The sequence below is a fragment of the Pan troglodytes genome, chromosome Y (genome assembly GCF_028858775.2).
Source record: "Pan troglodytes isolate AG18354 chromosome Y, NHGRI_mPanTro3-v2.0_pri, whole genome shotgun sequence".
Classification (NCBI taxonomy): Eukaryota; Metazoa; Chordata; class Mammalia; order Primates; family Hominidae; genus Pan; species Pan troglodytes.
In genome coordinates, this window is record NC_072422.2 from 34,680,271 (window position 1) to 34,703,351 (window position 23,081).

Sequence of the window (23,081 nt, forward strand, 5' to 3'; positions counted from 1 at the left end):
ACACTATTATAATTAATACACTACTGTCATTTAGGATGTAGAATTAATGTAGCTTATCAGTTACTATATGTTATATATGATTCTAACATAATATCAGTCACAGTATATAAAATTAACATAGCTATTACTGTGTGTTTTAACTTGCTGTTACAATGAATATAATAGTATCATTTAGGATGTAGAGTTAACGTAGCTTCCCTGCTGCTGTGTGTTAGCACACAGTATACCATTGCTGTAATATAAGCAATACATTCGAGGACCGGGCGCGGTGGCTCACGCCTGTCATCCCAGCACTGTGGGAGGCTGAGGCGGGCAGATCACGAGGTCAGGAGTTCAAGACCATCCTGGCTCACACGGTGAAACCCCGTCTGTACTAAAAACACACACAAAAAAATTGGCTGGGCGTGGTGGCGGGCGCCTGTAGTCCCAGCTACTCCAGAGGCTGAGGCGGGAGAATGGCGTGAACCCGGGAGGCGGAGCTTGCAGTGAGCCGAGGTCGCGCCACTGCCCTCCAGCCTGGGCGACAGAGCGAGACTCCGTCTCAAAAAAAAAAAAAAAAAAGAAAGAAAGAAATACATTAGAGGTAAGGCTGTTGTGAGTAGTGCTATGAAGACAGGAGTATTGATTGTGGGTTTTGGCAGTGCACAGCTTAGGGAGACCAGTGCTGGCGTGAGCACAGATGTCCTGTGACTGCCTGTTGCTCTGAGGCTGAATTTTCAACCTGGATTTGTTTTATCGTCCTAAGTACCTTTTTCTTTTTCTTTCTTTTCCTTGTTTTTTTTTTCTTTTTTTTGGAGACTGAGTCTCTCTCTGTCACCCAGGCTGGAGTGCAGGGGCGCAACCTTGGCTCACTGCAACCTCCGCCTCCTGGGTTCAAGCGATTCTGCTGCCTCAGCCTCCTGAGTAGCTGAGATTACAGGTGCCCGACTGATATTTTGTATTTTTAGTAGAGACGGGGTTTCACCATGTTGGCCAGGCTGGTCTCGAACTCCTGACCTCAGGTGATCCACCCGCCTCGGCCTCCCAGAGTGCTGGGATGACAGGCGTGAGCCACTGCACCCGGCCCTAAGTAGCTTTTTCTGAAATTACATTGAACGGATCAAAAACCTTTTGGCCTTAATTCTGGGTAACTCAGGGAGGTTTGGGGCCCCTGAATCAAACCTTACCTGCCCCCCCGGAAGAACAAAAGCTTACGGAACAGGCATTGCGTTTCCCGTAGTGCCCGTGAGATGCTCCGTGAGTGCCTGACCCCTGATCACACAGCGCCCGTGGGCCCCGGCCTCACCCACGTTCCAGCCCCTGCAGGGTGACCACCGGGGGGACCCACTTGTGTCCTTGCTCATGACCTTGAGCACCCCCAGCCTTCACTTCCGAAGTCGGCCTGGCTTTGCCCCTGCGGTGCTGTTTCACGCGCGTACCAACGGGAAGACTTCTCTGTGAGGCCCACGGCAGGTCACCCCTAAACCGGAATCTGGTTTTCTTACAGAAAGACCTGCGAGCCCCCGACGTGGTCATTGGAGCGGACACGATCGTGGTGAGTGCGGCCAGGGTGCCTCGTTTCTAACGTCCGATGTGGTTTTCCTGTGCTTGGTGATTCTGCCTCTTGTGGATGTTGTACATTCCCCTTAAGACAGCAGTGCACTTGCTTCCAGAAACTCCCATCACAAACTCCCAGCAGATGAGGGGCCTAAAGGCACGGGAAGGGGCCAGGCGCCGTGGCTCACCCCTGTCATCCCAGCATTTTGGGAGGCCGAGGTGGGCGGATCACCTTAGGTCATGGGTTCGAGATCAGCCCGACCAACATGGTAAAACCCCATCTCTACTAAAAATACAAAAATTAGCCAGACGTGGTGGCTAATTGATAGTATCATAAGTGATACTATATGATATCAGTTGCAAGAGAATATTATAACACGTAGTAACAGATAAGCCACATTAATTCTGTATCATCAGTGATACAGAATACATACAGACTCCGCCTGTAATCCCAGCTACTCGGGAGGCTGAGGCAGGGGAATCGCTTGAACCCAGGAGGCGGAGGTTGCACTGAGCCGAGATCGCGCCACTGCACTCCAGCCTGGGTGACAAGAGCGAGATTCCGTCTCAAAAGGCACAGGAAGGTACGCAGTTCTAGAGGCCAGCAGCCACAAATCACGGTGTCTGTAGGGTTTCTTCCTTCCAGAGGTACTGAGGAGAAGTTGGTCTTGGTGTTTCTCCAGCTCCTGGAGGCTGTTGGCAACCCATTGTCTCCTTTGGCTCATGGCCCTGTGGTTCCTATCTGTGCCTCCATCTCCATGTGGCCTTCTCCCCTCTGGGTGTCTGTGGCCAAATTTCCCTCTTCTTTTTTTTTTTTGAGACGGAGTCTCACTGTGTTGCCCAGGCTGGATTACAGTGGTGCGATCTCAGCTCACCGGGACCTCCACCTCCCTGGTTCAAGCGATTCTCCTGCCTCCTGAGTAGCTGGGATTACAGGCACCTGCCACCACGCCCGGCTAATTTTTGTATTTTTAGTAGAGACGGGGTTTCTCCATGTTGGCCAGGCTGGTCTCAAACTCCCGACCTCAAGTGATCCGCCCGCCTTAGCCTCCCATAGTGCTGGGATGACAGGCGTGAGCCACCGTGCCTGGCTGAACTTTTCCCCTTCTTTTAACAACACCATTCATAAAATGCACCCTAATTCTGTCCAACTGCATCTTAATTACCTAGGCAAAGACCCATTTCTCCTTTTTTTTTTTTTGAGATGGAGTCTCACTCTGTCGCCAGGCTGGAGCATAGTGGCACGATCTCAGCTCATTGCAACCTCCGCCTCCCGGGTTTCAATGATTCTCCTGCCTCAGCCTCCCGAGTAGCGGGGACTACAGGTGCGCGTGACCACATGTGGCTAACTTTTTGTATTTTTAGTAGATATGGGGTTTCACCATGTTGGACAGGATGGTCTCACACTGTTGACCTCGTGATCCGCCCGCCTCGGCGTCCCAAAGTGCTAGGATTACAGGCGTGAGCCACCACGCCCGGCCCATGTCTGTTGTTTATAAGCCACCCAGTCTATGGTATTCTGTGATAGCAGCCTGAAATGGGCTAAGACACCTCATAAGAAGAGGAGATAACGACACAGACACACACAGAGGGACGACCCTGTGAGGACACAGGGAGAAGATGGCATCTCCAAGCCCAGGAGAGAGGCCTCATGAGGAACCAGCCCTGCCCACACCTGGATCTCAGATTTCCAGCCTCCAGGACTGTGGGACAATCAATGCCTGTTGTTTATAAGTCACCCACCCTATGGTATTCTGTGACAGCAGCCTGAGATGGACTAAAGCACCTCGTAAGAAGAGGAGATGAGGACAGAGATACAGAGGGACAACTCTGTGAGGACACAGGGAGAAGACAGTGTCTCCAAGCCCAGGAGAGAGGCTTCAAGAGGAACCAGCCCTGCCCACACCTGGATCTCGCCCTTCCAGTCTCCACGACCGTGGGAGAATCAATATCTGTAGTTTAAGCCACCTGGGTTGTAGGACTTTGCTATGGTGGCCTAGTCAGACTAATACATCTCCTCTTGTATGTACCCAAAAGGATTCAAAACAGGTGTTCCCCCAAAACCTTCTACATGAATGTTCACAGCAGCACTATTCACAACAGCTAAAAGGCAGAAACAGCTCAAGTGTCTGTCAGTGGATAAATGGGTAATTACAACATGGTCCATCCACACACAGTGGAATACTATGCAGCCATGAACAGGAACGAGGCTGGCCGGGTGCGGTGGCTCACCCCTGTCATCCGAGCACTTTGGGAGGCCGAGGCTGGTGGATCACAAGGTCAGGAGATCGAGACCATCCTGGCTACCATGGTGAAACCCCGTCTCTACTAAAAATACAAAAAATTAGCCGGGCATGGTGGTGGGCGCCTGTAGTCCCAGATACTCGGGAGGCTGAGGCAGGAGAATGGCGTGAACCCGGGAGGTGGAGCTTGCAGTGAGCCGAGATCACACTACTGCACTCCAGCCTGGGCGACAGAGTGAGACTCCGTCTCAAGAAAAGAAAAGGAATGAGGCTGTGAAACAGGCTGCAACATGGATGAATGTTGAGGACATCACGGTCAGTGACAGAAACCAGCCCCGGAGGACCACACGTTGCAGGATTCCATGACTACACCACGTCCGCAAGAGGCAAACGCACGGTGAAAGAAAGAGGATGGGCGGTTACCAGGATCTGGGGAGGCGCACTGGGGAGGGACAGCTGCGTGGGGACAGGGTCTCCTTCTGGAGTGAAGAGAACATTCTGGAACCAGGCAGGTAGTGGTGGTACAACATGGCAACGCCGGTTAGTTGTTTGAAATGGCGACTGTCAGGACGTGTCAGCTTCATTTCCATAAAACAAGTGACTTCTGCGAATGGGACTGTGGGGCTTGCACAGGCCTGACTCAGCCGGCGGGAACCAACTCCCTCTGTTCCCTTCCTCTCGCAGACGGTCGGGGGGCTGATTCTGGAGAAGCCGGTGGACAAGCAGGACGCCTACAGGATGCTGTCCCGGTAAGCACCGTGTTGGCCTCAGAGCCCTCTCGGGTTCTGAGTCACAGAGTAGCTGTGGTATCTGGCCGGGTGTCCTGGGGAGCGGGGTGGATCTCTCTCAGCTCTGCCGTCTCAGCTGTGCTGTCTGAGCTGTGCTGCGTGAGCTGTGCTGTCTGAGCTGTGCTGTCTGAGCTATGCAGGGAGGCAGGCACTATCCCTCCATGCTCATCCTTGTCTAGGATTCTGCAGCACTGATCCCAGAATGTCGCATGCCCACTGCAGACTGTTGGGGTCATGAGAAGTTGGCAGTGTCCTGTCCTTCCCACTGGGCGTCCTGGACCTGAGCCCGTAGCCTGGGACGCCATCCCCATCCCAGGACATGGAAGAGACGCACCCCCCGCCCGCCATCGGCCCAGCTGAGAGCTGCCTGGCCTGGCACCTCCCGTCAGGGCCACTGCTGGTGGGATTTGTGACCCCGTCCCCGGCCTCTCCGTAAAGGTTTCCCTGGAGACCCCACGGCGGGACGATCGGGGAGAGGAGGCTGGGGACGGAGCCAGGATTAAGGACGCCTCGCTGCCTCCCCTGGTTTTGAGATACTCGCTTTGTAGCTCCCACGGGTCACAGCATGGTCACGTGGTCACCCGTTGTTGTCTTGCAGGTTGAGTGGGAGAGAACACAGCGTGTTCACAGGTGTCGCGATCGTCCACTGCTCCAGCAAAGGTAACCGCGGCCCGGGTTTCGGGGTACCCCCAGAGGCCGAGACAAGAACCTGGGACATTCTCGGGACTCTTGGCTTGAGGGAGGAGGACGGTTGCTCCCCCCACCTGCAGAGGGGTTTGTGCCTATGTCCTGCTTGGGAAAGTTGTCCGCCGATTTGGAAGTCTGCAGGACAAAGGAAAACGTGTGGTTTTATCTTTTTCTTTTTCTTTCTTTTTTTTTTTTGAGATGGAGTCTCGCTCTCTTACCCAGGCTGGAGTGCAGTGGCGTGATCTCTGCTCACTGCAACCTCCGCCTCCCAAGTTCAAGTGATCCTTCTGCCTCAGTAGCTGGGATTACAGGCATCCGCCACCACGGCCGGCTAATTTTTGTATTTTTAGTAGAGATGGGGTTTCACCATGTTGGCCAGGCTGGTCTTGAACTCCTGACCTCAGGTGATCCACCCGCCTCAGCCTCCCAAAGTGCTGGGATTACAGGTGTGAGCTACTGCACCCGGCCTTTCTCTTTCTTTCTTTCTTTTTTTTTTTTTTTTTTGAGACAGGGTCTCCCTCTGTCACCCAGGCTGGAGTGCAGTGGTGTGATCATAGCTCACTGCAGCCTCGACCTCCTGGGCTCCAGCGATCCTCCCGCCTCAGCCCCTACAGTCACAGAAACTACAGGCACACGCCACCACACCTGGCTCATTTTTGTATTTTTTATAGAGGTGGGGTCTTGCTATGTTGCCCAGACTGGTCTCGAACTCCTGGGCTGGAGAAATCCTCCCATCTCAGCCTCCCAAAGTGCGGGGACTGCAGGCCCCCGGCCCAGGCAGTTGTATCACCATATTGCCGGGACTGCAGGTGTGCACCATGGTGCCCGGCCCAGGCACTTGTATCACCATATTGCTGGGTTCTTCCTGCACCAACCCATTCCCAGCTTGTTGGCGGACACCAGGAGGCATCGTAGAACTCAGTCAGTTCTGACACTAGCCGTCGGAGTTAGCGCGGATCCCACAGGTGAAGGGCCGGGTCCCATGGGACCTCCACGCACAATCCCAGCCCCATGTCCCTGGGCACACCTGTAGTTTTCTCACCCACCTGCCGCTCACTGCTGGCTCCTGCAAGCACCTGCTCAGGTTGGGTCATTTGCTCGAGGGGCTCACAGAACTCGGGACAGCACTTTCCTTCCCAGCTTGCGGGTTTGTTATGAAGGAGCAGGTCAGGAAGTGCCAGACAGAAGCCAGCCACAGCGCAGGGTGCTGGGGGCAGGATGTATGGAGCCTCCATGCCCGCCGTGGCACAGCTCCCCCAACACCCTGATGTGTTCACCCACCAGAAGCTCCCTGAACCCTGTCCTTCTAGGTCTGTTTTTTTTTTTTTTTTTTTTTTTTTCTGAGGCAGAGTCTCGCTTTATCGCCCAGGCTAGAGTGCACTGGCGCCATCTCGGCTCACTGCAAGCTCCGCCTCCCGGGTTCACGCCCTTCTCCTGCCTTAGCCTCCCGAGTAGCTGGGACTACAGGTGCCCGCCAACACGCCCGGCTAATTTTTTCTATTTTTTTTTTTTTTTTTTTAGTAGAGATGGGGTTTCTGGTCTTGATCTCCTGACCTTGTGATCCGCCCGCCTCGGCCTCCCAAAGTGCTGGGATAACAGGCGTGAGCCACCGTGCCCGGCCCCTTCTGGGTCTCTTAAAAGGCCAGGATTAATGACATCATCCGCCACTGGGGAGCAAACTCCATCTCCAGCCCCTCTCCCTGTTCCCATAACAACCAAAGCCTGCCCTTTCCAAAAGGCCCCTCATTAACATAAGCTCCCCTGCGGATGAAAGGGCCTTGTCACCACATAGCAAAACGCCTGCTTTCGGTCCTGTCACTCAACAGATTCCCCGGGATTCAGGGGCTCTGTGTCCGGACCCTGAGGCAGAGACCAAACATCTGTTTCTTTTATTTTTTATTTATTTATTTAGAGACAGAGTCTAGCTCTGTCGCCCAGGCTGCAGTACAGTGGCGTGATCTCGGCTCACTGCAAGCTCTGCCTCCTGGGTTCAAGCAATTCTCCTGCCTCAGCCTCCCGAGTAGCTGGGATGACAGGCACCTGCCACCACGCCCAGCTAATTTTTGTATTTTTAGTAGAGATGGGGTTTCGCCATGTTGGCCAGGCTGGTGTCGAACCCCTGGGGCCTCTAGTGATTCACCCACCTCGGCCTCCCAAAGTGCTGTTTCTTTTGTTTTTTTTAGAGACGGAGTCTCGCTCTGTTGCCCAGACTGGAGTGCAGTGGCGTGATCTCGGCTCACTGCAACCTCCACCTCCCGGGTTCACACCGTTATCCTGCCTCAGCCTCCCGAGTAGCTGGGACTACAGGCGCCCGCCACCACGCCTGGTTAATTTTTTGTATTTTTAGTAGAGACGAGGTTTCACCGTGTTAGCCAGGATGGTCTCGATCTCCTGACCTCGTGATCCGCCCACCTCGGCCTCCCAAGGTGTTGGGATGACAGGCGTGAGCCACCGTGCCTGGCCCCTTTCTCCCTTTTCTTGTCTGAAATGAACCTTATTCTCCCACGAACCATCCATATCTGAACTGTGCGCTACGCTCGAGTCCACACCTCCACAGCACAGCCATGCAGCTGTCAGGGCACGGAGGTGACAAGCCGGCGTCCACGCTCACCCCCAGGGCTGTGTCCTTGCAGACCATCAGCTGCACACCAGGGTCTCGGAATTCTACGAGGAAACGAAGGTGAAGTTCTCGGAGCTGTCCGAGGAGCTGCTCTGGGAATACGTCCACAGCGGGGAGCCCATGTGAGTCTCGTGGGCGGTGGGGGGACGGGGGACACGTGTGGAAGCCCGGCCACCCTCACACATGGGGTGTCCCACCCAGCCTTTGGGAAAGAAGGAGGCCCTGCTCCAGGGGCCCGTGTGGCACAGGGAGAGCCGCCCGGCTCAGAAGCACAAACCCTTCACGACCACCCTGACCCATGGAGGCTCAAAGAGCCACACTCCCAGGACAGAGAGGGGCAGGTGGGAGCCCACGCTGGGCTGCGGTGGGGACTGGGGAGGCGCGGGGCAGGGGTAGAGAAGCTCACCTGTTGGGAGGAGGAGACCCCAGAGGTCTGTGCCCAGGACGCTGCCTGCAATTAACACGAATAAACTGTGTGATCCAAAGTCACCCTAAGAGGTGATTCTACCTGTCGTCCCGTCCAAAGATTGGTGAGCACGGGAAGTATGCATGCACCAATCAGCTTCACTTCATCACCCGCCATTTGCATTTATATGTATTATATTTATCTACATCATATATCATATAATGTTTACATAATTATACATTATATAACGTAACATGATATATTTACAATTATATGTAATTTATGTATTCCACATTATATATTCTATTAATTATATATAATATACATTATACAAATTATATGTTATAAATTCATAATGTATTATATACTATAATAGATTATACTGTAATGTATAACTATATTACATATAGATTATAATATAGATTATATATTAATCAACAATTTTGATTTTTAATGGTTAATTTTTAATGATTAATTTTAAGTAATGATTAATATTAATGTAATATGATTATATACTATTATAATACTGTTATAACAGATTATATGATAGGTTATATAACTGTTAAAATAGATTATATAATAGGTACTGTTATAATAGATTATATATAATTGATTATATATTATAATTTTATTTATAATTATATAATTATATAAATTACATATAAAAATGTATATAATTATATTATAAATAATTATAATATAATTATATTATAATATAATATTATAAATAATTATAATATAATTATATTATAAATAATTATAATATAATTATATTATAAATAATTATAATATAATTATATTATAATTTATTATAAATAATTATAATATAATTATATTATAATTATTTATAAATAATTATAATATAATTATAATATAATTACTTATATTATAATTATAATTATATTATAAGTAATTATATTATAATTATAATTATATTATAAGTAATTATATTATAATTATATTATATGTAATTATATTATAATTATATTATATGTAATTATATTGTAATTATATTATATTATAATTATATTGTAATTATATTATAAATTATATATTATAATTATATATATAAATTTATATATAAATATATAATATATTATAATTATATATATAAATTTATATATAAATATATATTATAATTATAAGTATAATTATAATATAATTATATTATTATATTATAATACATATTCTTATATAATATATTATAATATATGATTATATATAATATATAATCGATTATATATAATTACATATAAAACAATCGGTTATATATTATAATAAAATATAATTATATATTTATATAATATAGAATTCTATATGAATATGATACGGATAATATATATGTATTAAATATGATTAATATGTGTAACTATGCATATTAATACATATTACATAATAATTAGTATAAATTATGTGTGATTATATGTAAATTATATATTAAATATATAGTTATACATATTAATTATATATAATATATAATGTATTATGTGTTATATAAATATATAATTATATAAAATATATTTTTATATTAGAAAAGTATATAAAATATTTATATAAATATATGTATATAAATATATTTATACAAAATATGTTTATTTTATATATTTATATAAATAATTTTTTTTTTGAGACAGGGTCTCACTCTGTCATGCGGGCTGGAGTGCAGTGGTACAGTCATAGCTCACTGCAGTGTCAACCTCTCAAGTCAAAATGATCCTCTCACCTCAGCCCCCCTAGTGGCTGGGTCTGCAGACGCATACCACCACGCCTGGCTAATTTTTTCTATTTTTTGTAGCAATGGGGTCTCACTATGTTGCCCAGGCTGGTCTTGAACTCCTGGGCTCAGGTGAGCCTCCCACCAAAGCCTCCTGAGTAGGTGGGACCACAGGACACACACCAACACACGCGGCCGATTTTATTGTTAGTTTTTGTAGAGATGGAGTCTGCGTAATATATATGTATATTAACCTAGAGGATTTTACATCAATTGAAATAAGCCCGGCAGAAGAAGACACATACCACAGGATCTCACTTATATGGAATATAAAACAGTTGCACTTGGTCAAAGGATACAAGATTTAAATCAGGGCCAGGCACGGTGGCTCACGCCTGTCATCCCAACACTTTGGGAGGCCGAGGCAGGCGGATCACCTGAGGTCAGAAGTTCAAGTCCAGCCTGGATATGGCAAAACCCAATCTCTACTAAAAATACAAAAGTTAGCCCGGTGTGGTGGCGGGTGCCTGTAATCCCAGCTACCCAGGAGAGGCTGAGACAGGAGAATCGCTTGAACCCAGGAGGTGGAGGTTGCCGTGAGCCGAGATCGCGCCACTGCACTCCAGACTGGGCAACAGAGCGAGACTCCATCTTTAAAAAAAAAAAAATTAAGTGAGATGGGAGAAGTTCAAGGCTCTTTACAGCCTGTGACTGTGTTTTACAGGAACAGTGTCTTACTGGAAAATTGCCAGCACGCTACATCTGAAGTCTTCTCCCCACACACACAGAATAAGTACATGAGGTGCTGGATGGGATAATTGGCTTGATTTAATGATGACGCATGTATACATATATCAAAACATCCCATTTAACACATGAAATTTTTTTTGAGACGGAGTCTGCCTCCGTCACCCAGGCTGGAGTGCAGTGGCGCGATCTTGGCTCACTGCAACCTCCACCTTCCAGTTTCAAACGATTCTCCTGCCTCAGCCTCCCAAGTAGCTGGGACTACAGGCACCCACCGCCATGCCTGGCGAATTTTTTATTTTTAGTAGAGAAGGTGTTTTGCCATGTTGGCCAGGCTGGTCTCGAACTCCTGACCTCAGGTGATCTGCCTGCCTCAGCCTCCCGAAGTGCTGGGAGCCACCGTGCCCAGCCCAACACCTGAACTTTCATACATACTTTAAATGTTTACATACATTTAAAGAAAGACAGTCTGGGCACAGTAGCTCAAGCCAAGACGGGAGGATCACTTCAGCCCAGGAGTTCGAGACCAGCCTGGGCAACACAGTGAAACCCCATCTTTATAAAAAATGATAAAACTAGCTGAGTGTGTCCCTGCTACGTGGGAGGCTGAGGTTAGAGCATCATTTGAGCCCAGAATTTTGAGGGAGCAGAGAACCAAGAATGTACCACTGCACTTCAGCCTGAGCAACCGAGTGAGACCCTGTCTTGAAAAAAAAAAAAAAAAGATAAAATAAGAAAGAGAAAAGAGGGCCAGACGTGGTGGTTCACACCTGTAATCCCAGCACTTTGGGAGGCCGAGGCAGGCGGATCACCTGAGGTCAGGAGTTTGAGACCAGCCTGACCAACATGGTGAAACCCCATCTCTACTAAATACAAAAATTAGCCGGGTGTGGTGGTGGGTGCCTGTCATCCCAGCTACCCAGGAGGCTGAGACAGGAGAATCGCTGGAACCCAGGAGGCAGAGGTTGCAGTGAGCCGAGATCGCGCCACTGCACTCCAGCCTGGGCGACAGAGCGAGACTCTGTCTTTAAAAAATAAAAATAAAAAATAAAAAATTAAGTGAGACAGGAGGAAGAAGTCCAAGGCTCTTTACAGCCTGTGACTGTGGTTTACAGGAACGGTGTCTTACTGGTAAATTGCCAGCACACTACATCTGAAGTCTTCTCCCCCCACACACACACAATTCGTAGATGAGATGCTGGATGGGATAATTGGCTTGATTTAATGATGACGCATGTATACATATGTCAAAACATCCCATTTAACACATGAAATTTTATTTATTTATTTATTTTTTTGAGATGGAGTCTTCCTCTGCCGCCCAGGCTGGAGTGCAATGGCGTGATATCAGCTCACTGCAACCTCTACCTCCCAGGTTCAAGGATTCTCCTGCCTCAGCCTCCTGGGTAGCTGGGATTACAGGCACCTGCCACCACACCCGGCTAATTTTTGTATTTTTAGTAGAGATGGGGTTTCACCGTGTTGGCCAGGCTGGTCTTGAACTCCTGACCTCAAGTAATCCACCCGTCTCGGCCTCCCTAAGTGCTGGGATTACAGCCGTGAGTCATTGTGCCCAGCCTTGTTGTGACATTATTATTTTTTTTGAGATGCCACAGGCGCCTGCCCCCACGCCTGGCTAATTGTTTGTATTTTTTTTAGTAGAGACAGGGTTTCACTGTGTTAGCCAGGATGGCCTCGATCTCCCGACCTCGTGATCCACCCACCTCGGCCTCCCAGCCGTGAAATGTTCAGACCCAGGAACTTTTCTCCTCCTTGTCAGCTCTTACCTTCCCCTGCCCACCCAGGGACAAAGCTGGCGGCTACGGGATCCAGGCCCTGGGCGGCATGCTGGTGGAGTCTGTACACGGGGACTTTCTGAACGTGGTGGGATTTCCGCTGAACCACTTCTGCAAGCAGCTGGTGAAGCTCTACTACCCGCCCCGCCCGGAGGACCTGCGGCGGCGTGTCAAGCACGACTCCATCCCGGCCGCGGACACCTTCGAAGACCTCAGTGACGTGGAGGGCGGCGGCCCGGAGCCCGCTCAGAGGGACGCGGGCAGCCGCGATGAGAAGGCCGAGGCGGGAGAGGCGGGACAGGCCGCGGCAGAGGCTGAGTGTCACAGGACTCGGGAGACCCTGCCTCTGTTCCCGACACGCCTCCTGGAGCTGATTGAGGGCTTTATGCTGTCCAAGGTACCTGTGTCTGTCTCCTCAGGCCGCATTTCACAAATGAGCCTACACACTCGGCTTAAATCAAAGGGAATTTACTTCTCACTGTCCTGGAGGCTGGCAGTCTGAGGTCAGGTTGTCTCAGGGCCACGCTTTCTCCGAAGGTTCTAGGAGAGGGTCCTTCCTGCCTCTCCCAGCTCCTGACAGCTCCAGGCATCCCTGGGCTTGTGGCCGCATCACTCCAGTCTCTGCCACGTCCTCCACGTGGCCTCATCCACTGTGTCTGTGTCTCCTCCTCTGTCTCTTAGAAGGACACCTGTCATTGGACTTGGAGTCCACCCTTCTTCGTGATGATCTCCTCTTGAGATTCTTAATTACATCTGCCAAGACTCCTTTTTAAAACAAGGTCCCATTCACAGATTCTGGGGATCAGGATATGGACAGATCTTTCAGGAGGACCACAGTTCAGTCCACTACAGATGTATCCGGTTCCTTCTGGAGGCCCCAGGGGAGGGTCCTTCCTGCCTCTCCCAGCTCCTCGGGGCTCCAGGCATCCCTGGGCTTGTGGCCGTATCACTCCAGTCTCTGCCTTTGTCTCCACGTGGCCTTCTCCTCTGTGTCTGTGTCTCTTCTGTCTCTTAGAAGGACACCTGTCATTGGATTTTGAGGTCTCCCTAATCCACTGACTCCAACTCATCTGTAGTCCCCTAGCTTACTTTCGTCTGCAAAGACCCTTTTTTCTTTTTCTTTTTTTTTGTTTTTGAGACAGAGTCTGGCTCTGTCATCCAGGCTGGAGTGCAGTGGCATGATCTCGCCTCACTGCAACCTGCGCCTCCCGGGTTCAAGCGATTCTCCTGCCTCAGCCTCCTAACTGTGGTCCTCCTGAAAGATCTGTCCATATCCTGATTCCCAGAATCTGTGAATGGGACCTTGTTTTAAAAAGGGGTCTTGGCAGATGTAATCAAGAATCTCAAGAGGAGATCCTGAGTAGCCTCAGGAGTAGCCTCCTGATTACAGGCGCCCATCACCAAGCCCGGCTAATTTTTGTACTTTTAGTAGAGACAGGGTTTCGCTATGTTGGCCAGGCTAGTCTCGAACTCCTGACCTCAGCTGATCCACCCACCTCGGCCTCCTAAAGTGCTGGGATTACAGGCGTGAGCCACCGCGCCCGGCCTGAGGCCCCATCTTTCAGCTGTTCTGTTCAGGGGCCCCTCACGGTGGCAGCCTAGAAGGGATGCAGCCCTCCCAACACCAGGGGTCCCTCACAGGGCGTCCTCCGGGAAGCAGAGGTGGGGATGTCAGGTGCAGGAGGGACGCAGGCTTTGGGAGACAGGGAGACGGGCTGATGACACCTCCTGCCATTCATCATCAGGAGAGAGAACATGCAGTGAATAAGGAATAAAGGTGGTTACAGCACATTCCATCTGTGCCTCTAATTTACCAAGTGGTGATGATTAAATCACCACCAGGTGGCTTATAAACAACAGACATTGATTCTCCCACAGTCCTGGAGGCTGGAGGTCCGAGATCAACGTGTGGGCAGGGCTGGTTCCTCCTGAGGCCTCTCTCCTGGGCTTGGAGATGCTGTCTTCTCCCTGTGTCCTCACAGGGTCGTCCCTCTGTGTGTGTCTGTGTCCTCATCTCCTTTTCTTATAGGGACCCCAGTCCTATTGGATTAGGGTCCACCCAAATGACCTCATTTTACCTGAATCACTTCTTTAAAACCCTGCCTACAAATACAGTCACATCCTGAGGGACTGGGGGGATTAGGAGTTCAACATATGGGTTTTGAACTCAGCCCATATCTGCAGCATGTTGATTTTTCTCCCATGGGCTAGTTTTTCTGCATGATATTCGTTGATGTGCTTTTACCTTGTGTACACCTTGTTTTATAGCTGGGGACTTGGTCCTATAAATCCCCACCGTTCTCTGTGAAAGAAGGCTCAGTGGCCAAGTTGTATACTTTCGACAACGTTGGCCTCCATCTTTTGAGTCTGTGGGAGTAAAAAGTACTCGACAAGTGACTTAATGAGTCTCTCTGCACTTGTTTTTAACAGGCCCTGTTCACCGCTTGCAAACTGAAGGTGTTTGATTTGTTAAAAGATGAAGCACCCCAGAAGGCTATGGATATTGCCAGCAAAGTGGACGCCTCTGCGTATGGAACGGAGAGGCTTCTGGACATCTGTGCTGCCATGGGGCTCCTGGAGAAGACAGAGCAAGGTGACAGGACCCAGCGGGTTTTGCTCCGAGGATCTTTGCAGGTGGAAGTCACTGAGGGAAGGTGACCTGGAGCCTGGGCAGAGCGAGGAAGGAGGGCCACACCTTCTGTCCCTCTGCCCTCAAGAATGCTGCTTTTCCCGAAAGGGTGAGAAGCAGAGGGTGAATGACAGAGAGGGAACAGTGGCAGCTGTGAGCACATAGAAGCGTGACCTCCTTATGGGCTCTAGTCTCAAAGGGGCTGTATCAGTCCATGTTCTCCTGAGAAACGACCCAATAGGGTGTACATAGACATTGATTTACTTGCTTATTTATTTTTATAGACAGATAATGTGGATGGATGGGTAGACAGATACATAGATAGATGATAAATGCATAGATACATTGATACAGATTAACGATACAGAGATGATAGATACATAGGTGATGGGTAGAGTTGATAGATATATAAATGGATGGATGGATAGATGGATGGATGGATGGTAGGTGGATGGATGGGAGGAAGGATGGATGGATGGACAGATGGATCGATCAATGGATGGATAGATGCATGGATGGGAAGGTGGATGGATTGGTGGAGAGGTGGATGGATAAATGAAAGGGTGGGTAGATGGGTGGGTAAGTGGATGGATGGGTGGATGGATGAGTGGGTGAGTGGATAGATGGATGGATGTGTGGATGGAAGGATGTGTGGATGGATGGGTGGATGACTGGATGGGTAGGTGGGTGAATGGATGTGTGGATGGATGGATGAGTGGGTATGTGGATGGATGGGTGGATGGATGGATGGATGGATAAATGAAAAGTGGGTAGATTGTTGGATGGATCGATGAATTGGTGGATGAGTGCGTAGATGGGTGGTTAAGTGGATGGATGGGTGGATGGATAAGTGGGTGAGTGGATGGATGGATGGACGGATGGACGGATGGATGTGTGGATGGATGGGTGAGTGGATAGATGTGTGGATGGATGGATGAGTGGGTGTGTGGATGGGTGGGTGTGTGAATGGATGGATGAGTGGATAGATGGGTGCATGGCTGGGTGGATGACTAGGAGTGTGGGTGAATAGATGGATGGGTGGGTGGACAGATGGATGGGAGGATGGATGAATAGATGTATCAGTGGATCGGTGGTTGGGTAGCTGGGTGGGGGAATGGATGGATGAATGGGTAGATGGGTGGATGGATGGGTGGATGGATGAGTGGGCATGTGGCTGAGTGCATGAATGGATGGATGGGTGCATGGCTGGGTGGATGATGGGGAGGGTGGGTGAACAGATGGGTGGGTGGATGGATGGATGGATAGGTGATTGGATGGGTGGGGAAATGAATGGATAAATGGATGTGGATGGATGGATGCATGCATGGGTGGATGGATCAGTGGATCCATCCGTGGATGGGTGAATAGATGGATGGGTAGATGGATGGATGGATGAGTGGGCATGTGGATGGGTGGGCATGTGAATGGATGGATGAGTGGATGGATGGGTGCATGGCTGGGTGGATGATTGGGAGGGTGGGTGAATAGATGGATGGGCGGGTGGACGGATGGATGGGAGGATGGATGGATAGATGTATCAGTGGATTGCTGGATGGGTAGCTGGGTGGGGGAATGGATGGATGAGCGGGTAGATGGGTGGATCGGTGGATTGGATGGGTGGGGGAATGCATACATGAGTGATGAATGGGTGGATCAGCAGATGGGTGGGTGGATGATTAGATGGGTGGGTGAGTGGATAACTGGATGGGTGGGTGAATGGGTGGATGGACGGATGGATGACAATGTCTTTTCTGAATTGAACAGAACTCTTCAGCATGGTGCTAGAACAGAGAGCACATGGCCAAGTCCTTGAGTAGCCTGGGAAGGGCAGGACAACAGATGACACCTGGGCAGAGGTGGCTGTGCTTCTGTGATTAGGAGACAAAGCATGCCCTGGTTGAGGCTCCAAAGGCTGTGCCCTTACCACAGAGACATGTGACTATATCCTTGGAGGCTGGAACATAGAAGCCAGAACATCTTCCCCAGCCAGAGCAGTTCAGGACCATTCTCCCGTATTGAAAATAATGATGAATAGGCCACGCCTGTAATCCCAGCACTTGGGGAGGCCAAGGCAGGCAGATCACGAGTTCAGGAGATCAAGACCATCCTGGCTAACATGGTGAAACCCCGTCTCTACTAAAAATACAAAAAATTAGCCGGGCACGGTAGCGGGTGCCTGTAGTCCCAGCTACTCGGGAGGCTGAGGGAGGACAATGGCATGAACCCAGGAGACGGAGCTTGCAGTGAGCTGAGATCGTGCCACTGCACTCCAGCCTGGGGGACAGAGTGAGACTCCATCTCAAAAAAAATTAAAAAATTAAAAGAAAGAAAATAATGATGAATATGGAGAAAGGCTTTTCATCACCGGCACCATGCAAGCTTGTTCCAACTCCTTTTGACAATGCTTTGTGCAGTTGAGTCCTAGGGGCAGTTCCACGTCTGCAGAGGCTGCTCCTGCTTCACCAGAGGTCTCATCATTTATTCATGATGAAAATAAATGTCATCTATCTGACTATAGCAAACTGTACACTCAGGGTCAGCTCGGTGGGAAAACAGTTAACATTTCATCATTAACATGAACACAGGGCTGTTTCTTACATAGGAGGACTGGAGTGGTGCGAGGCCATCTGTTTCCATATACGGGTCTCCACCAACAACTTCTCCACCTTCCAGCCTCCCATTCTGTGGGAGGGGGCATCCTGGAAGGGAGCTTGGGGACTGGGTCTATGGACAGCTGACCTGGGCATGAAGTGGGTGGAGGATGAAGTTCCCTGTATCATTTGGGGCTCTGCAGGGTAACAGAACCCCTAGGATATAACCTAGGAGATTTATCTTAAGGACTTACGTGATTGCGTGGGCTGGCAAGTCCAAAATCCACAGGGCCAGCCAGCAGGTTGGAAGCTCAGGCAGGAGCTGCTGCTGCCATCCAGGAAAGCCTAATGTTTGCTTCTGGGGTTTTCAATGAGCTGGATGAGGCCAGCGCACATTTTGGGGGGTTAATCTCCTTAAAGTCAAACTGATGGTAGATGCAAACACCAGCTACAGTGCACCTCCACAGCCACATCTAGACGGGTGTTTGCCTGCATAACTAGGAACTTGAGCGTGGCCACGATCGTGAAGAAAGGATCAGCCTCAGTGGGTAACAGTTACAGCAGTTGACAGCTGGGGCGTGGTGGCTGCTGTTTTCCTGCCTAGCTGACCCTCAGTGTATGGTTTGCTATAGTCAGATGGATGATGTTTATTTTAACATCTCAATGATGCATCCCCTATAGTCAGGTTTCCTTGAGTGTATGGTTTGCTATAGTCAGATGGGTGATGTTTATTTTAACATCTCAATGATACATCCCCTACAGTCAGGTTTCTTTGGATTTTCTCGTTAGGATGTCACAGGACTGTCCCTGTTTCTTCAGGTTACAGTAACACAGAGACAGCGAATGTCTACCTGGCATCGGATGGCGAATACTCTCTGCATGGCTTCATCATGCACAATAATGACCTCACGTGGAACCTCTTTACATACCTGGAGTTTGCCATCCAAGAGGGAACAAACCAGCACCACAGGGCGTTGGGGAAGAAGGTGGAAGATCTGTTCCAGGTAGCATAACACCCCCGCGGACACCTTTCCATCTAGCGTGCATTTTGCTAAAACACTTTGACACACAGATCAGTAGGCACCTTGATCAGTCTGTCTCCAGTCTCACAGATCCCAAAAGCTTGGCTCGTTCTGCCTGGAGAACTTAGTGCTGTGGCTCTTGCATCACTCAGCCCTGGAACAGGTGCAAGGTAGACTTCCTCCACTGTTATCCAGCAGCTGATGAAAATAGAATTTCCTCCTAGAAACAGGTTTGAAGGCCATGCTCAGGGGCTCACACCTGTCACTCCCAGCACTTTGGGAGGCCAAGTTGGGAGGATGATTTGAGCCCAGGAGTTTGAGACCAGCCTGGGCAACATAGTGAGACCCATCTCTACAAAAAATTAACAGTTAGGCTGGGCATGGTGGCATGAGCCTGTAATCCCAGCTAGCTTGGGAGGCCAAGGTGGGCTGATCACCTGAGGTCAGGAGTGCGAGACCAGCCTGGCCAACATGCTGAAACCCCATCTCTACTAAAAATACAAAAAAAAAATTAGCTGGGCATGGTGGCGCATGCCTGTAGTCCCAACTACTCAAGAGGCTGAGGCAGGAGAATTGCTTGAACCGGGGATGTGGTGGTTGCAGTGAGCTGACATCACGCCACTGCCCTCCAGCCTGGGCGACAGAGCGAAACTCCATCTCAAAAAAAAAAAAAAAAAAAAAAAAAATTAACGATTAGCCAGTATGATTAGCCAGCTACTTTGGGAGGCCCATGTGGGTGGGAAGATCACTTGAGCCTGGGAGGTCAAGACTGCAGTGTGAACCGTGATAGTGCTGCTGCACTCCAGCCCGGGTGACAGAACAAGACTCTGTCTGAAAAATAGAAATAGGAAGGAGTTGGACAGTCTGCCTTAAATGAATGCCCTGTTTCTTTGCTTCAATGGAACTGACACTTGCTTATCTGAGGCCGCTGTTTGCAAAGCGCTCCCTGCATCCTCTCGCCCCTCCTTCCCCTTTCCCCGCCCAGAACCTTCCTGAGGTGGACGTGTGAGATGTGATGGGGTCCGTGGGGCCTGTGCAGATGGGTGGGTCTCGGTCTGCAGGGCTGTGCCAGCCAGGCGTGGGGAGTCTGCTGTGGGCTCAGCTGGCCATGGCCTCATTCCTCCTTGGCAGCGCTGGCCGAGCTCCTGTGGCAGTGAGCACTGAGTCAGGGTGTGTGTGTGTGATGCAGAGATGAGTCCCAGGGAGCCGGGGGCTTCCTGCAGATGTTGGGGAGAGACAGACAGACAGAGGGAGACACAGAGAGAGAGAGATAGGCAGACAGAAAGATAGAGGGAGACAGACAGAGATGGAGGCAGACAGAGACAGGGAGATAGAGGGAGACAGAGGGAGACAAACAGGGAGACAGAAAGACAGAGACAGAGATAGAGTGAGACAGACACGGAGATGGGAGACAGAGAGACAGTGAGATAGGGAGAGATGGAGAGACAGGGAGACTTGAGAGACAGGAGGCAGAGACAGGGAGACAGAGATAGGGAGACAGAAACAAAGATGGAGACAGAGACAGAGACAGAGGGAGATGGGAGACAGAAAGAGACAATGAGGTACGGAGACAGAGACAGGGAGGCTTGGAGAGACAGAGATAGAGGCAGATAGAGACAAACAGGAGACAGACATAGAGATAGAGACAGAGACAGAGGGAGATAGAAACAGAGACAGAAGGAGACAGAAAGAGAGAGAAAGAGGAAGACAGACACACACAGAGGGAGACAAACAGAGACAGACAGACAGAGACCAAGGGAGAAAGAGTCAGAGAGAGAGAGAAGCCAGTGGTGGAGAAGCCGAGAGGCATGGACAGGGGCCCTGAGCTGGAGTGAGCAGCCAGCCTGGGCATCACAGAGGACAGATCCCTGAGCCCCATGATTGCCACCCACGCAGGGGAGGGCCGGGGAGCCCCCGCGGGATTTAGGGAGCCAGGATGGAGACCGGCTGTCCTGCTGGGAGCGGGGCTCAGAAGCATCCTCAGCTGGGCTTGCTTGCCCTGCAGGGACGGGATGTCCAGGCGAACCCTGGACGCAGCACTGAGCCAGGACGAGCCTGGGCTCCTCTGGGACCCGGGGTAGGTGCCACTGGGGGGACTTGGAGAAGCACACCAGAATTCTCGGAGGAGCCCCCTCTGCACACTGCACCATTGTGGTGAAGGCTGAGCCGGGGCACCTGCAGAGACATTGTGGCTTCTCTCCCGGTTTTCTCCAGTGAGGTGTTTGTGGGCCACCCAGAGCCTCCAGGGTGAAAAGCTTTATTGTGAAAAGCCTACTGTGAAACTCAGACGCTTGGAGTTCAGGCTGTGGTGTGGACCAAGTGATTCCAAGGAGATCGTCCACCACTTTGGGGTCCTCTGACCCCAGCCAGCCCAGCCCCCACACAGACAGGGGTACCCCACACAGCTGTGGCATGAAGCCCGCTCTGCAGCCCAGGCACGGCTGAGCCCCCACGCTCTGAAGCCCTGCACTTCTCCCCCCATCCCCCGGGGAGAGGCTGGGCGAGCCCTCGGCCGGTGTTCTCTGGTGCCCCTAAGCACCCGCTGTGTTCCAGGACGCGTACTACCAGAGCCCGGAGACTCGGCTGAGGTTCATGCGGGCCATGCACAGCATGATGAAGCTGACTGCGTGCCAGGTGGCCACAGCCTTCAACCTGTCCCACTTCTCCTCCGCCTGCGACGTGGGAGGTGGGTGGCCCCCCCGCCAGGGCTCTCCTTACTTTCGTTTATTAAGCCACAGGTATCTTCCCTGCTCAGGACACCTGCAAACTGCCTTTTTCCATTGACAAACCTGATAACGACCTGAACCGGGCCAGGCTGAGTCCCAGATCATGGGTGGATATTCCCAAGTTCCAGGAGGACCCCGGGGATGCCTAAATGCCCCCCTAGAAACTCTGGGGCCCTCTGTTTTGGCTGCGGAGCTGAGGCAGAGCACCTTGGAACCCCTGGATTCCCCTCAGCAAGTCTGATTATATCCTGACTCACCCTCCACCCCACCCCAGCCCTGGACAGTGGGTGGAGCAGTAGACACATTCCCAAGGGCTGCTGGGGGATCGGGGCCTGGGACGATTCTCACACCATCAGCTTACGTTTCCCCAACCTCTGAATGCCTCTCCTCCTTGTGGTCCAGAGTGGCTGCTGTAGCACCAGCCATCCTGTCTGCATCCCCATGGCAGGAAGGAGAAGGGAGGAATACAGCCCCCACCCCTGGGCAGAAAGGATTTCCCTGTAGGTCTGTGCCCCCTACACGTGGCCCAGAGTGGCTGCTGTAGCACCGGCCATTGTGTCTACATCCCCATGGCAGGAAGAAGAGAGTACAGCCCTCCACCCCTGGGCTGGAAGGATTTCCCTGCAGGTCTGCCCCCACACTCACCTGCTTGTACAGTCTTGTCTGGCATACCAGCGAGCTCCCCACCACTAGTTTCCCTTCCAGCATGGTCTCAATGCCATGCCTTTGAACATTACTTCTGCCCCGGTTGAGCTTTGGAGAGTCGTCAGAGTTCCACAGACGACCCAGCCACAGAGCGTGCATTTGCTTCCCCACAGGCTGCACGGGTGCACTGGCCCGAGAGCTGGCCCGTGAGTACCCTCGTATGCAGGTGACTGTGTTTGACCTCCCGGACATCATCGAGCTGGCCGCCCACTTCCAACCCCCCGGACCACAGGCAGTGCAGATCCACTTCGCAGCAGGTGAGCCCTCCTCGTGTTCACCCTGCTAACCTTTTCCAGACTCCAGCATCTCTTTCTAGACAGAGTGCATGGCTGTGTGTGCACCTGTGTTTCTGCCTGGGCATTTCCATGGTGGGTATGTGTGTGCAAATGGGACTGTCTACGGTGCTTGTGTGTGTGTCTGTGTGCATGTGTGTGGTATGCCCTGGAGTGTGTCTGTGCGTGAGAATGTCTGTGTGTGTCTGCATCCGCATGTGTGTGCACGTCTCTGGTGTGTGGTTGCATGTTTCTGTGAGAGTATGTGTGTGTGTCTGTGTGGGTATATGTGTGCGTGTCTGTGTGTGTGCATCTGCATCTGTGTGCATGCTGTGAGGCAGTGGGTGTCTGTGTGCATATGACTGTTGTGCTTGTGTATGTGTGCATGTGTGTGCATGTCTATATCTGTGTGCATGGTGTGTGTGTGTCTTCCGTGCATATGTAACTGCTGTGTCTGTGTGCACGTCTGTGTGTAGTATGTCCTTGTGTGTGTGTCTGTGTCCACGTGTGTCTGCAAGTCTCTGTGATGTGTGGTTGCATGTTTCTGTGAGGGGATGTGTGTGCGTCCGTGTGGATATATGTGTGCATGTCTGTGTATG

At 50.4% G+C, this 23,081-nt stretch overlaps 1 protein-coding gene across 2 annotated transcripts in view; it reads left to right on the plus strand.

Annotated features, from left to right (window-relative positions):
- The window catches only part of ASMTL (acetylserotonin O-methyltransferase like), a 56,313-nt gene that overhangs the window by 19,944 nt on the left and 13,288 nt on the right, over positions 1-23,081 (plus strand). For both annotated transcript variants that reach the window (XM_054677229.2, NM_001280168.1), the window contains 9 exon segments: positions 1,487-1,534; positions 4,464-4,528; positions 5,166-5,227; positions 7,888-7,996; positions 12,547-12,934; positions 14,968-15,130; positions 18,577-18,761; positions 21,333-21,465; positions 22,324-22,467. In XM_054677229.2, coding sequence (XP_054533204.1) covers positions 1,487-1,534; positions 4,464-4,528; positions 5,166-5,227; positions 7,888-7,996; positions 12,547-12,934; positions 14,968-15,130; positions 18,577-18,761; positions 21,333-21,465; positions 22,324-22,467 — 1,297 coding nt within the window.